The sequence below is a fragment of the Scyliorhinus canicula genome, chromosome 20 (genome assembly GCF_902713615.1).
Source record: "Scyliorhinus canicula chromosome 20, sScyCan1.1, whole genome shotgun sequence".
NCBI classification, from domain to species: domain Eukaryota; kingdom Metazoa; phylum Chordata; class Chondrichthyes; order Carcharhiniformes; family Scyliorhinidae; genus Scyliorhinus; species Scyliorhinus canicula.
This window is the reverse complement of record NC_052165.1, coordinates 19,264,729-19,281,493: the sequence shown is the minus strand read 5'-3', so window position 1 is coordinate 19,281,493 and position 16,765 is coordinate 19,264,729. Positions and strand designations below refer to the sequence as shown.

The 16,765-nt window shown below is 43.6% G+C and overlaps 1 protein-coding gene across 8 annotated transcripts in view; it reads left to right on the top strand.

The window, feature by feature from the left end:
• The window catches only part of ppfia2 (PTPRF interacting protein alpha 2), a 511,344-nt gene that overhangs the window by 448,070 nt on the left and 46,509 nt on the right, over positions 1-16,765 (top strand). For all 8 annotated transcript variants that reach the window (XM_038781072.1, XM_038781076.1, XM_038781071.1 and 5 more), the window contains one exon: positions 4,703-4,765. In XM_038781072.1, coding sequence (XP_038637000.1) covers positions 4,703-4,765 — 63 coding nt within the window. The remainder of the gene's footprint in view (positions 1-4,702; positions 4,766-16,765) is intronic.

Sequence of the window (16,765 nt, the reverse complement as noted above, 5' to 3'; positions counted from 1 at the left end):
GCATTTCACGACGGCGCGAAACGGGTCTGGGGACAACCGATTCTGGCCCCCACAGGGCCGCACCAACCCGCGCACGCGCGGGGGAATTCATCAGCGTGCCAGCCCCAACACATCATGGCATGGTGGTTCAGGGGCCAGTTGCACAACAAAGTAGGCCCAGGGGGGAGAGGCCGGCCCGCCAATTGGTGGGCCACGAATCACGGGCCAGACCCCATCGGAGCACCCCCTCCCCCCACAGGCTGCCACCTGACCCTTCGTGCAGTGTTCACGCTGGCAGCGACCAGGAGTGAATGGCGCCGGTGGGACTCTGCCGTTTCCGCGCGGCCACTCGGCCCATCCGGGCTGGAGAACCAGCGGCCTGGCCGCAGACAGCGGCCCGCAACTGGCACCGCGCCAAACGCGCCGGCGCAAATGGCGCCGATTCTCCAAACCTCGGAGATTTGTGTGCCACGTCGGGGCGGCATGGCGAGGTTGAGCCAATTCTCTGACCCGGTGCGGGGCTCGGAGAATCGCGCCCCCAATCTCCCACCACCCTCTGGGTGAAAAAGGTTTTGCTCACATCCCCTCTAAACTCCTGCCCCTTACCTTAAATCTGTTCCCAGGTCATTGATCGTTCCACCAAGGGGGGAAGTTTCTTCCTGACTACTCTATCTACCCCGCATAATTTTATAAATTTCAATCATGTCCCCCCTTAGTCTCCTCTGCTCCTCTCTGCCCCACCACCCTTTCAAGCAGTGAGATCCAGATCCCCACAGCTATTAAACCTCCTACCTCTTACTCTAAATCTATGAAAGTTAAAAATGCAGCACACTATTTGAAGAATAGCAAAGAATTATAATAATCCAGCCAATGGTTCCCCCTCATCCAATATAGCTTCCCAACTCCTGCATAAGGGTGATTTCAACCCAAAAGATTAATTCTGTTTCTCTCCATAGTTGCTGCCAGATCTGCTAAGCTTATTCAGTATTTTCTGTTTATATTTCAGCATCCCAATTTGTGTGGTTTTTGTATATTCTGAAAAGTAACCTATATCGGACCCATTCTATTTCCATTACCATAGGCATCAATTACAAACACTGTAATAACATGCTGGTTTTGTCGACAGTTCACAACTTGCACAATCACTTTCTTTGCCATGCCTGTTATTCCTGTTTCCTGTCACAACTTCCAGGTTGTAACACATTGCAAACCTTTCAGTGCAAAGATGGCAGAACAAACCCTCTGAATGTAATGGAACTTATATTAATTAATAATTAATTAACATTCCTGCCACCTGCAATTCCAGTGGACCACTAACCCTCCCAAGAAACTCTTCGCTGATAAATTCACTACCTCATCATTGTAAAGAATCCTGCCCTGACACTTCTGCATCATCTTGAATACCCCAATCCTGTACCTGACGCTTTTACATGACCTTGAAGACTACAATCCTAGCCCCAACATATCTATACGTGCTTTCTTAGTTACAACAGCCAATGCGCACAGTGAGAAAAACCTGTTGACTCCAGTGTTCTCACCTTTTGTGGCAGAGGCAGTAATGTTCATCCATTTTCTTGCTGTTTGTTGGATTTTCCTGTGCACAGTGATTGCAACTGTATTGCAAAGTAACATCTTTCTGTCAGTGCTTCTGGAGAAATTGTAAGTTAATGTGTAAGAACATAAGAACTAGGAGCAGGAGTAGGCCATCTGGCCCCTCGAACCTGCTCCGCCATTCAATTAGATCATGGCTGATCTTTTGTGGACTCAGCTCCATTTTCCGGCCCGAACACCATAAACCTTAATCCCTTTATTCTTCAAAAAACTATCTATCTTTACCTTAAAAACATGTAATGAAGGAGCCTCAACTGCTTCACTGGGCAAGGAATTCCATGGATTCACAACCCTTTGGGTGAAGAAGTTCCATCTAAACTCAGTCCTAAATCTACTTCCCCTTATTTTGAGGCTATGTCCCCTAGTTCTGCTTCACCCGCCAGTGGAAACAACCTGCCCGCATCTATCCTATCTATTCCCTTCATAATTTTAAATGTTTCTATAAGATCCCCCCTCAATCTTCTAAATTCCAATGAGTACAGTCCCAGTCTACTCAACCTCTCCTCATAATCCAACCCCTTCAGCTCTGGGATTAACCTAGTGAATCTCCTCTGCACACCCTCCAGTGCCAGTACGTCCTTTCTCAAGTAAGGAGACCAAAACTGAACACAATACTCCAGGTGTGGCCTCACTAACACCTTATACAATTGCAACATAACCTCCCTAGTCTTAAACTCCATCCCTCTAGCAATGAAGGACTATATTCCATTTGCCTTCTTAATCACCTGTTGCACCTGTAAACCAACCTTCTGTGACTCATGCACTAGCACATCCAAGTCTCTCTGCACAGCGGCATGCTTTAATATTTTATCGTTTAAATAATAATCCCGTTTGCTGTTATTCCTACCAAAATGGATAACCTCACATTTGTCAACATTGTATTCCATCTGCCAGTAAATACGAAAGTAAATACAAGTCTTTATTTTCCTTCATTGAATTAACTGAGCAAAAACCCATATTTTTGCATCGTTAGTAGGGCTAAATCGCTGGCTTTTAAAGCAGGCCAGCAGCACGGTTCGATTCCCGTACCAGCCTCCCCGGACAGGCGCCGGAATGTGGCGACCAGGGGCTTTTCACAGTAACTTAATTGAAGCCTACTCGTGACAATAAGCGATTTTCATTTCATTTCATTTCATGTTTCAAAAACAGTAATGATATTATGTAGTATTGTAACCTAAATAAGCTACTCAATATTGTATAGTCAATTTCTTATTAATACATTTACAATCAAATGTACAGGATCTATCACAGCATTTAACAATCCATCAATGTATGGGTTGGCTTTTCCAGCTATCACAGGCTATTTGAAGTCTTTGAATTATACCTGCTGATTCCATGGCCTTATTTTGATTAAATAACAAGATCACAAAGTAATACTAGCTGAAGAAGGTTCAAACCATTTATTTTTTTTCTTCTAGAATGCCAACCCCATCATCTCTCCCTAACAGATGCTAGCTGTCTCAGTTCAGTGCCTTGACCTCAACCACCTTTCGTAGCAAACTAATCCAGCCGATGACTGAGACCTGTACTGAGCCTTGATGTTATCTAGAAAATGCTATAGGCCGGTGTAAATAAAAAGAAGTATGAGAAATGATTTAATCTGTTAGGACTCTCCAGCTTGAAAGATCAGAGGAAACCAGATAGATACTTAATAGAATAGAAAAGATAAAGTTGAAACAATACTTTGAGACATGCGTCTCAACTCAAGATGACAGGCACTGTTTCAAAGTTGTGATGGCCACTTCCGACAGACGTTGTGGTGTAATCTTTCCACAAAGAGTGAGCAGAAATTTAAGATGGATTTGCATGATATAATTAAATAATATATAAAGAACAATGTAGGATTGGAATTTTGACATGACAAGATCAAAGGGTGAATTCTACAATTGCACTTTCAATGAGGAGCCAATCTTTCAGGACCCGTGGGTCAGGAAATCTGTGCAGCAATGCTTTAGCCCCGCATTGCAATGCATACATTCAACAAGCATAGCTGCTTACTAGGGGTATGGAATGATACTTTAAATTAGCTAAAGGAACCTCTTCATGCAAACATATCTTATGATATTGTGATTTATAAAAAGTATGTTGCTTAATGTGAAGAATGAAACTGTATACACATTTCAGTGAGTTAACAAATGCAGTAGCAGAACAAAGGATGGAATCTTATGGCCTTAGATTTTAAACACAGACTGGGACCATTTCCAGATCCCAACTCCAATGGTTTCTGAGGTTCGCTTGCCTGTGCAATCTTCCCAGAGACATCCAATTAATAAGTCACCTCCAGGAACTTAATCCATTTAGGACAGCAGGTGAGTTTCACAGAACAATGGGAGTGCCCAAGGCTCTGGGCAATCAGCAGCCCCACATGGAGTGGTGAGCACTGCCACAGTAGATGGGAGACTACAAGGGTGGTTTAAGATTTAATGCTTAAAACTAAATTGCGGTCACAGTTGCCAGACCCTCAACAATATGGTCTGTGGCCGCAGCTGTAGCCTTATGGCATCCATGGCTCCAGGGTAGGGTGGGGCAGCATCATAAATTTTTAAAAGGCCTCACTGGTCCCCCGACCTGCTGATGGGTATTGCATCTAGGTTCATGCATCACCTGCTTTCCCCTAAGTGGGATCTTAATTGCTAATAATTAGCTACCTTTCACTACCAGGCAGGAGGATGATGATGGTCTAACCCTGCCTCTGCCAATATTACTTGGGGGAGAAGGGGGGTGGCGAATGCACCAGGTACCAGGTACAGAACCTCGTACCACACAATTCAAGAATTGCCTGGCATCCTGCCTCTAAAGCATCTGAGTAGCTGTCTTCTACAATGTGATTTACAAATTCCTGATGAAATATTCTTATTTTTTTGTTGTTATTAATATTTGATTTCTGTTCACTTCTCTCATGCAAAAAATTCTAATATTGCAGTTACTGGATTCACAAATATATTCACGAAACAAAGCATGAACATGTAGGGAACATGGTCATTTTAACAGTGAGGCTGTTGTTCTCATTATGATGCTATACGCTATTGGCTTACAGTGGTGCTGCCTTTCTTCTTTAACACTGCTTGCCTCACGTGGATTGTCATTGGTTCTCTGTGGGCTTTATAATTAGCCCTCAGGAAATGTCTGGGTGACCCATGAGGAAATGGAAAACTTAACATCTTCTACAAGAATGGTTAGTCTCCTCTTTATTGCTTTATTTACACTGATGCAAATTTACCTTGGCTATGACACAATTTGCTGCTTGCAAGCTTTAAGTTTATTTTTTCAAATCTCTTTGATTTGTAGCTTATAAATAAAAATGTATTAACTAAGTGTTCTGGGGCAGCACAGTGGCGCAGTGATTAGCATTGCTGCCTCACAGCGCCAAGGCCCCAGGTTCGATCCCGGTTCTGGCTCGCTGTCTGTGTGAAGTTTGCACATTCTCCCCGTGTTTGCGTGGGTCTCACCCCCACAACCCAAAGATGTGCAGGGTAGGTAATTGGCCACGTTAAATTGCCCCTTAATTGGAAAACAATAATTGGGTACTCTAAATTTATTTTAAAAAACTAAGTGTTCTGCTTCGATAATAAAAAAACAATATTTTAAGAGCAATCGCCCATTGCTCTCAGCTTACTTTTCCTTTGCTCAAGGAAGGATTAGAACGATTTGTATCAGTTTTGCCTGTAAAGTGAAAGTAAACAAAGAGATTTGCTGGGAAAGGTAAACATTTCTCTGTAATTTTACCATTTGTCTGAGTTATTCTGTGTCTCACAATTATCTTTTGAAAAAATAAAAGTAAATTTGTCCAAAATATTTTGAATGCAATCAAAGTTTTATTATGTAAAATCTCATGATATTGTGAATACGATTTAATATACTGGCAATTTGAACTAAAGGAATCTTTTAATCCATATGACTAACACAGTAATCGTTATAGTCATGAGTAAGTTTTTTTTTCCAGTTACTTTGATCTACTGTTTATTAATGTGTTATTATTTACTATATAATCACCGTAAACTCCTTAGGCCAGGACATTCTTCTGAGCAATTTTCGCTCCTTCAGCATTAAGTCAATGAAGATGCAATATAAACCCTGGTATTTCTGTCATACATCTTGTTAAGTAATGCCTATAAGAGCAGAAACAGATTTAAGAAATTTTCTGATTTTAGTTTTCTCGTTTGGATCAGAGCACGAATCTTAAAAAGATGCTCACAGGAATGTTTTGCCATTGCTAGTTTAATAGTTACACTAAGTAACTATCTATCATCACACTATATTTTACTCACTTTTCAGATTACTGCTTTTTGTTTGGTTTCTTAATAGGCCTCCAGCATATACAAAAGTCCTTTGTGTAACAAAAAAAGTAGCTTAATCTAACTCTCTTTCTAGCCATGAACAACATTTTAGTGCTTTCTAGAATTTTTATAGATGGAATAACTCATGCAAAATTTTAATATAAAAAACATCGCCAGAGCTGAAAATATGTAAATGAATCTGAAAATGTTGTGAACAAACAGCACGTAAGTCAGCATCTGTGGAAAGAACAAAGAACAGGTTAAAATACTTGCTTGTTTTCTGTACAGGTGTTAACTGACCTGCCATTTGTGTCCAGCATTTTCTGTTTTTATTAATGATTCAGAGGAGATCAATTTATCGCCCTGGTTGGCATGGTTACATAACATTTTTTTGTTCTAATGTAGTAACCGTAATTACTTAAGAATCGTGCTAAAATACCACAGAAAATGACATGTGAACCAATTCAATAGCAAATATCTCTAAAACCCATACTAATCCAATCTATTTTTCTCTTATTCATTCACGTGATATGTGCATCACTGGCGAGGCCAGAATTTATTGCCCATCTTTACATTCCCTTGAAAATGTGGTGGTGACTAGCTTTCTTGACCTTCTGTAGTCGTTGTGGTGTAGGTACACCCACTGTGCTGTTAGGGATGGAATTTCAGGATTTTGACCTGGTGCCAGTGAAGGGATGGCGATATATTTCCAAGTTAGGATGATTCGAGGATAATTTCCAGGTGGTGGTTTTCCATGTGTCTTCTGCCCTTATCCTTCTAGATAGTAGCGGTGGTGAGTTTGGAAGGTACTATCTAAAGAACCTTGGTGAGTTCCTGCACTGCATCCAAGAGATGGGATGCACTGTTGTCATTGTCCATTGGGTAGTGGAAGGAGTGAATATTTGTGGAAGGGGTGTCAGTCAAGTGGGCTGCTTTGTCCAGGATGGTTTCAAGTTCCTTGAATAGTATTAGAGATGCGCTCATCCAGGCAAGTGGAGAGTATTCCATCACACTCTTGACTTGTGCCTTGTAGATGGTGGACAGGCTTTGGGGAGTGAGGAGGTGAGTTACTCGCTGCAGGATTTTGAGCATCTGACCTGTTCTTGTAGCTAAAGTATTTCTGTAGCCTGTTCAGTTCTGTTTCTGGTCAGTAGGAGCCCTCAGCACATTGATAGTGGAGGATAGAACCATAGGAAGGTTATGGTACAGAAAGTGACCATTTGGTCAGTAGTAACCCTCAGCACATTGATAGTGGAGGATAGAACCATAGGAAGGTTATAGTACAGAAAGTGACCATTTACCCATTGTGTCTGCGTTGGCCAAAAATGAGAAAAAAGAAACTAGCATAGCCAATTTTTGTGTCATCTGTAAATTTCCCAATCATGCCACACGCGTTTAAGTCTAAATCATCAATGTACACCACAAAGAGCAAGGGCCCTGCAGGATACTGTTCTCCATTTGAAAAACATCCATCGACCATTACCCTTTGTTTCCTGTCACTGAGACAATTTTTCAATCCAACCTGACACCTTTCCCTATATCTCACTTTGCTGACCAATTTGCCATGTGGGACGTGTCAAATGCCTTACTGAAATCAATTGTTGACAATATCCAATGCACTATCTCATCAATCCTCCTTGTTCCTTCCTCAGAAATGCTATTAAGTTACGAAGACACAATGTTCCCTGATCAATTTGTGCCTATCTAGCCTCTGTTATGGGCCAGGGTTTATAGAACCCCAAAGTATATCACCTGACCCACAACTTTTAATAGATTGTGATATGGGGAGTACACGGCCCACTCTACAGGTTTGTGCAGCAGAAATCTAAAAATATTTTTTAAGTAAAACAAGGTTTATTCTATGAACTCAGTTAACCTTTTTAAAACAGACAGTAAACATCTTAGCAACCATCGATTCAAATACAACCCTCAAAGATTACAACACTCTAAGTAATCCTTAAACTTTCCTTTTAACATCCATAAGACAAAGACCCTTTTTGCAGAAGCACACCAGGTTTAAATTCTCTACTGAGAGCAGTTGTCACTCTGAATTCACCAAATGATCTAGAGATAGTCTTTAGATGGCACAGAGATCAACATTACACCTTCTTTGGCTGGCTGCAGCTCCAACACTAAAACAAAACTAAAAAACACAGACACCCAAGCTTTTCCTCAAAGCGAAACGAAAAAACAGAGCCAGAGCTCAGCTCCACCCACACTCTGACATCACTGCAGCTACTTGAGCAGACAAATATTTCTTAAAGTTACATTCGCATGACACCTCGCAGAATTGTTTCCAAATATTTGCTTACCACTGAAGTCAGACTGACTGGCCTATAGATTTCTGACCTATCCCAAGCATCCTTTTTAAATAATAGTACAATGTTCACAGATCCCCAATCTTCTGGCACCTCACCTGTATCTAGTGAAGATTGGAAAATGATCCCCAGAGCATCTGCTATTTCCTCCTTGGTTCCGTCAACAGCCTGAGATACAATCAATCTGACCCTGTGACTTCAAAGATTCCAGTTCCTCCAGTGCTCTCTCTCTCTCACTGTACTTATTGCATCTAATAGTCTAGAGTTCTCTTTTTTTAAATAAATTTAGCATACCCAATTATTTTTTTCCAATTAAGGGGCAATTTAGCGTTACCAATCCACCTATCCTGCACATCTTTGGGTTGTGGGGGTGAAACCCACGCAGGCATGGGAAGAACATACAAACTCCACACGGACAGTGACCCAGGGCCGGGATTTGAACCCGGGTCCTCAGCGCCGTAGGCAGCAATACTAACCACTGTGCCACCGTGCTGCCCCAGAGTTCTCCTTTTTAACTAGACTGACTGAATCATCCCTCTTCTTGGCAGAGTCTGCACGTTCTCCCTGTGTCTGTGTGGGTTTCCTCCGGATGCTCCGGTTTCCTCCCATAGTCCAAAGATATGCAAGTTTGGTGGATTGGCGAAGCTAAATTGCCCTTAGTGTCCAAAACAAAAAGGTTCGGTGGGGTTACTGGGTTACAGGGATAGGGTGGAGGTGTGGGCTTAAGTAAGGGTGCTCTTTCCAAGGGCCGGTGCAGATTCGATGTGCCGAATGGCCTCCTTCTCCACTGTAAATTCTATGAATCTATGAGACAGGACTCATTGAGAATCTGCCCACATCTTCTGAATCAACCCACTAATTTACCATGTACATCTCTGATAGGCCCTACCTTTTCCATAGTTATTCTCTTGCTCTTAAGGAAAAACATCTTAGGGTTTTCTTTGATGTTTTTTTAATAAACATTTTATTGAGGTTTTTTTTGGTGTTGTAGCAGCAGCAATATAAACAATGTTCATGAGAATATAAACATAGGGCAAATACCATCTCCCTCCCCAACATGTCCCACCATTAATTAACCCCCTAATGTACGCTAACCTACCCCCCCCCCCCCCCCCCCCCCCTTTGCTGATGATTAATTTTCTGCTAAGAAGTTGATGAATGGCTGCCACCTCCGGGCGAACCCTAACAGTGACCAAGGCGAACTTTATTTTCTCCAGACAGAGAAAGCTAGCCATGTCCATTAGCCAGGTCTTGGACTTCGGGGGCCTTGAGTCCCTCCAAGCTAATAGTATCCGCCTCCGGGGTACCAGGGAAGCAAAGGCCAGACATCTGCCTCTTTCTGCTCCTGGAATCCCGGATCCTGCGACCCCGAAAATCGCCATCTCTGGACTCAATGCCACCCTTGTTTTTAATACCTTGGACATGACATCAGCAAACCCCTGCCAAAATCCCCTCAGCTTGGACATGCCCAGAACATGTGGACATGGTTCGCTGGTCCTCCCGCACATTTTGTGCATTTGTCTTCCACCCCAAAGAATCTGCTCATCCAGGCCACTATCATGTGGGCCCGGTGAATGACCTTGAATTGAATCAGGCTGAGCCTGGCGCAAGTTGCGGTCCAGTTGACTCTACTCAACGCGTCCGCCCAAAGGTCCTCCTCTATCTCTCCCCCCAGCTGCTCCTCCCACTTTCGCTTCAACTCCTCGGTCTGCATCTCCTCTGATCCCATAACTTCCTTCTAAATGTCAGAAACGCTCCCCCCTCCTACCCATCCTCTGGAAACTACCCTGTCCTGAATCCCCCTTAGTGGCAGGAGTGGGAAGGTTGATACCTGTCTACGCAGAAAGTCCCGCACCTGCAGATATCTAAATTCAGTTCCCCCCACCAATGCAAACTTCTCTTCCAGCGCCCTCATACTCAGAAAGCTCCCCTCTATAAACAAATCCCCCATCCTCTCAATCCCCGCTCTCCGCCATATTTGGAAACCCCATCCATACTCCCCAGGGCAAACCGGTGATTATCGCAGATTGGGGACCAGACTGATGCTCCCACATATCTCCTCCATTCCCCCCAGACTCTCAGGGCCGCCACCACCACGGGCCACGGGGCTGGTGGAATACGGCAGAGGCGGGAACGGCAGAGGCGCAGTTACCAGTGCCCCCAAACCTGTGCCCTTGCATGAAGCTGCCTCCATATGGACTTATGTCGGACAACACCACCCCCCCCCCCGCCCAGTAATAATTGCTAAAGTTCAGCAGCGCCAGCCCACCCTCACCCCGGCTCCGCTCAAGCATTACCCTCCTCACTCGGGGACTTGCCCCCCCCCCCCCCCCCCCCCCATACTATGCCCGCAATAACTTTATTGACACGCTTAAAAACGGAACACGGAATAAAGATGGGGAGACATTGAAATACAAACAGGAATCTCTGAGGACCGTCATTTTCACCGTTTGGACTCTCCCAGCTAGAGACAACGGAAGCGCATCCCATCTCCGGAAATCATCTTTCATCTGATCAACCAACCGGGCCAAGTTCCATTTATGTAGCCAGTCCCAATCCCGCACTACTTGAATACCTAGGTACCTGAAACTGTCCCCTGCCAAATCTAAACGGCAGTTCCCCCAGTCGCCTCTCCTGACCCCTCGCTTGGACCGCAAACATCTCGCTCTGCCCCATATTAAGCTTATACCCCAAAAGCTGGCCAAATTCCCCTAAAATTCCCATGATTTCTTCCATCCCTCAATTGGATCTGAAACATACAGAAGCAGGTCATCCGTATACTGCATACAGCGAGGCTCTGTGCTCCACACACCCCCCTCCCCCCACCACCACCACCGGACCAGCCCCTTCCAGCCCCTTGAGGCTGTCAGAACAATTGCCAGCAGCTCCACAGCCAGTGCAAACAGCAGTGGAGAGAGGGGGCATCCCTGTCTTGTCCCCCGGTGCAGTCTAAAGTAATCCGAAGTCGCCCTGTTCGTCCGTACACTTGCCACAGGAGCCTAGTACAGCAACCTGACCCAGTCAATAAAGCCCCTCCCAAATCCGAACCACCCTAGAACCTCCCATAAATAATCCCATTCAACCCAGTCAAAAGCTTTTTCCACATCCATTGCGACCATGACCTCCACCTCCCTACTTTCCAGGGGCATCATGATTACATTTAACAGCCTTCTTACATGGGCCACCAGCTGCCTGCCCTTAACGAACCCCGTCTGATCCTTCATAATGACATTCGGTGCACATCCTCAATCCTGGAGGACAAAATTTTGGCCAACAGTTTGGCGTCTACATTGAACAAGGATATCGGCCTGTAGGACCCACATAGCTCCGGGTTCTTGTCCCGTTTCAGGGTAAGCGAAATCGTGGCCTGTGACATCGAGGGGCATAACCCCTCTTTCCCTTGCCTCATTAAACACCTTCATCAGCACCGTCCCAATATCCCGGAGAACGTTTTGTAGGTTTTGTTTTGATTTTCAGTGCCAAAATTTTTTCGTATCCTGTCTTTGCTTTCCTAATTGCCATTTCTATTTCACCCCTGTACCTTCTATACTCCCCTGGGCCTTGTACGGTATTAAGTATTTTGTGACTATCATAAGTTTCCTTTTTCTGCTTTATCTTGGCCTACGTGCTTCTGGATAACCAGAGGCTCTATGTGCTTGTATTCCTTACTTAAATGTAGGTAGTTGCGTTTCCTACTTAATTGTAAGTAGCTGTGCTTCTTACTTAAATGTATGTTTCTTACATAAATACTAAAGGGGAGTGTGAGCAGAGGACCCTGAAGAAGGCAGTCAGCAGCACTGAGAGGAGAGTGCAAGAAGAAGACTCTGGGACAGGCATTCATCAACACCTAGAGAGGAGTGTGAGCAGAAGCATTTGAGCCAGGCAGTTAGTAGCACCTGCCTTGGGCAGCATGGTGGAACAGAGGTTAGCACTGCTGCCTCACAGCTCCAGGAACCCGGATTCAATTCCGGCCTTGGGCGACTGTCTGTGTGGAGTTTGCACTTTCTCCCTGTGTTGTCTGCATAGGTTTTGTCTGGCTGCTCCGGGTTCCTCTCACAGTCCAAAGATGTGCAGGTTAGGTGGATTGACCACGGTAAATTGCACCTTAGTGTCCAAAACGATTAGGTGGGGCTGGGTTACAAGGATAGGGTGGAGGCGTGGGCTGAAGTAGGGTGTTCTATCCAAGGGCCGGTGCAGACTTGATGGGCCAAATGGCCTCCTTCTGCACTGCAAATTATGTGATCTGTTGAAAATCTATCCCATTTAGCATGGAGGTAGTACCACACAATATGATGGAAGGTATCCTCAATATAAAGTTGGGGCTTGGTCTCCACAAGGAGTGTACAGTGGTCACTCCTAATCAACCTACAGCAGGCACATTCGTGAGGACGAGGTCAAGTGCTTTTTCATTCTGTTGGCTCCCTCACCACCTGCCCCAGACCCACTCTAGCAGCTATATCCTTTAGGAGTTGGCTAACTTTATCTGTGGTGGTGTTTGATCCACTCTTGGTGATCGGCATTGAAGTCCCCACCCAGACTACATTCTGTGCCCTTGCTTCCTCCACGTGCTATTCAATTTGGAGGAGTATGGATTTATCAGCAGAGGGGAGATGGTGTGTGTTAAGCAGCACAAGGTTTCCTTGCTCATGTTTGACTCGATGCCTTGAGATTTCATGGAGTCTGGAGTCGATATTGCCCCTTCTAACAGTATGCCACTGTGCTGCCATCTCTGTTGAGTGTGACAGGACTTAACCAGTCATGGTGATGGTGGTGCTGGAGGCTGGGACATTATGTGTAAGGTATATGATAGTATGGGTACGACCATGTCAGGCTTTGTTCAACCAGTCTGTGAGACAGCTCTCCCAATTTTGGCACAAGCTCCTAGGTGTTAGGAAGTAAGACTTTGCAAGGTTGACAGGGCTAAGTTTGCCATTGTCATTTATGATGTCTTGGCCCAGTGTTCCATCCAGTTTCATTTCTTATCTAATATTTTTGTAGCAGTTTAATACAGCTGAATGGCTAGCTAGGCCACTTCAGTGGACATGAGAGTTAATCACATTGTTGTGAGTCTGGAGTCACAGGTCAGCCAGACCATGTAAGAACGGCACATTTCCTTCCCTAAAGAACATTAGTGAAACAGATGGGTTTTTGCAACAATCAATGATTTCATGGTCAGCGTTAGACTTTTAGTTCTAGATTTCTTCCCACCAGATGCTATGGTGGGATTCAAACCTGGGTTCCCAGAGCACCATCTCTTACAACCATCACTCCTTCAAAAAAACTGAAATTCTATCACAGGAAGATATAAACTCAATTTATGTTGTCACTGCATACTAATGATTTCCTAACAATGTATAATCAAATGCAGACCCCCTAAGGCAAGCCACTGCATAAATTTGAAATCTGGATTAAAGCAACGTGTAATGGTAATTTAAATAAGCATGTACATGTTTGTGCAGACAAACATTTTAACATTCGTTAATATGTAGCTTTAGTTTCAATTTCATTAGAATAATGAATAATGTTGTAAAAGTTGAAATCCCTCAAGTCTGTAAGTTACAGTAACTGAGACTTTATTCAGAAATGTTTGAGAGAACTAGCCCTGCTCCTACAAAATGTCTGACTGGTTACAAGGCTGTGTAACATTTTTATCTATTTTGGTTATCACTCCTTCATACAAACCCTAATAAACAGAATGATACTGGCCGTAGCTGTAATTGAACTAACGGAAGGCAGAGCGCTTCCTGCGAAGGTGATTAAATTTGTGAATTGTTATATTCCCACACCAGCATGCTGAGAAAGGGCTCTAATAACTATTATTTCAAAGCTGTTAATGCTCATTACTACATTTGCCTACTTCAAAGCTATTAATATTTAATGTTAAATTATTTCAATTACTCACTTTGGTTTCCCCTTTTGGACCCCTTGTCAGGCATTACCTGGTCCAGGTGGGCCATTCCCAAAACCGTTTGCTCACCAAAAACTCTTGCAATCCTACTAGAATTCAGTGTGCTTCAGATCTGCTACCCTATAATTCTCTTATAATTCTCTTGACCTAAGCTAGGCCCGGAACCATCATTTCATTAAATTGCAAAATCCTTATCAATGTTCCCAAATTTGTATTTCCTGGGAGGGAAGTGTCAGTGGCAGTGAAAACCTAGATATATCCCTTATTAGTCAGTGCTACTTCGGATACCAATAGTCTCTGCTGTTACTCTCCCTACTTCCCACTGTACTGCATTCCTGCCATGCTGGCCCAATTCCTGACAGAGCCCTCCAATCTCCCACCCATTCCTGTGACCAGATGCACCGGCACCCTTCCCCTTGTGATAGCTGACAGCTTTGTTCCAAAACCTCCTGGTAATAATCAGGGCCCTTTCCACTGCTACCCGAGCTATCCGACACTGGGTGCCAGCGGTGTTTAATGTACTGTCCTAGCATGGTCTGAAGGCCCTATCTGCAAGATGAAAATTCTCCACCGTAAAGCACACCCACCAATTTCCTTCCACTCCCAGGAATTCAAATTTATCTCCACCCTGATATGTTTTTGTGCTATACTCATCAGAAATGTTATTGCGTCTCCCATATCTCGTATCATGAGCGGTTTAACTACTAACTCCTGTTGTTCCTCCTGTAAATCGGTACGGTCTAATTTCTCCACAGCCAGATACATGTTGAGGTGCAATACCAAATATTTATATCTTGAATATCTGACTTAACATTATCCATCAAGTCTGAGCCAACATGTCATATGCCCTCCCCCGAGACTGAATCAGTCATATTAATGCCCATCCGGGGCGGTGACATGGTGGCTAGTTTTTTAGTGGGTTTCTATCCTTACATGTAGAATCATAGAATCCCTACAGTGCATCGCCCTCTGCAAGAGCATCCACCCAGGCCCTGTTCCCCACTCTATCCCTGTGACCGCACCTAGGGGCAATTTAACTTGGCCAAGCCACCTAACCTGCACACCTTTGGACTGTGGGAGGAAACCGGAGCACCTGGAGGAAACCCATGCAGACACGGGAAGAATATGTAAACTCTACACAGTCACCCAAGGTCGGAACCGAACCTGGCACTGTGAGGCAGCAGTGCTAACCACTATGCCATCATGCTACCCCATGCCTTGGACAAGTTAAAACTGTGCATTGCTACAGCCAAGTTGATTTATAACATTATACAATGCTTTTGGCTGCATTGCCTGGTCAATGCCAGTCCCCAGACAAATGAGGCAAATTAGCCCGATCCACTGTAATATTCACTTCTGTGTTGGACACAGATAACATTTGGTGTTGTACGCTCCTTTATGTCCATATATCCAGCTATATCATTCATGTAAAAGGTCAGGACAATGCTACCTCAGTTAGTCTCTCCCCTTTCTGATAATGAAAGGAAGATGAGTGGAGACGGAGGCATGGAGTGGGTGGAAGGTTAGGGTTGGTAAGGTTAGTTCGTCCTCACCATGATTGACCATAATTGAGGCCCCTCCCCATTTAGAGCTAAACCATTCGAGTTTTTCTTTTTTCTTTGAGATTTGATTTTAAGCTTGTGTACCATTAGACTGGGCTGAAATTTGTTTGGTATTCATGGCTGAGGATTAGGTGAGAGTGGCCCTGTGTATCCTTTTTATTACGGTGGTTACCGTGAGTTGATTGGGTGTCCCCTCAATGTTATGAGTGTGATGTTAGATCATAAGTGTGTACAATTTTGTAAAAGATCTAAGTCATCATCCTTTCCCTCTGTGTGATGTTAGTATTCACTCTGAGTGACAATCTAATTAAAATCTCCACTTGGAAACTTAATTCTTATTTGTGGCCACAAGTAAATTCTATCAGTTGACAACCCCAAATATTCTTATGCATGATTCACAGAATCTAAATTCTGAACTATATTGTTTACCTTGGGGCTATTTGATAGCCTATTGAGATAACTCAGACAAAAATAATTTTGAGAGAAAACTGCCAATTTGTGAATATTTCTAAAATGCTACCTGGCTTGTCAAGTGATAACTTATGCATGTTTGTTTTTTACTAGTTTGAATTGTTATTCCATGGGTAATGAGCTTGTTTTTTCCTCTTGAGTAATATACAGCATGTTGATGGAACATGAGAGTAATGTGTGCAAGCCGAATACGCATGAATAGGGTAGTTGTCGCTTAAGTAAAATTCAACATAGATAAATGTGAGATAGTACATTTTGATAGGAATAATAAGGAATTCATTTAATACATGGAAGGAGCAAATTTAAGTGGGCTAGAGGAAAAATAGGATCTTGCAAACTAAGAACTAGGCTTTATCTCGAGAGGAATAGAAGTTAAAAGTTGTGGAAATTATGCTAAATCGGTACTGAACTTTGATTTGACCATACTTAAGAGTTCTGCGTGCAGTTCAAGTTACCATATTATAGAAAGAATACAGAGGCACTGGAGCAATAATTTGCAAGGATACCAAAAATGGGTATAAATATCAGGATAGAATTGATAGGCTGGGCCTCTTTTCTCTTGAAAAAAGAAGGTTGAGGTGTGACCTAACAGAAGTCTTTAAAATGATAATTTTGAAAAGTGGATAGTGTTTCTCTTGT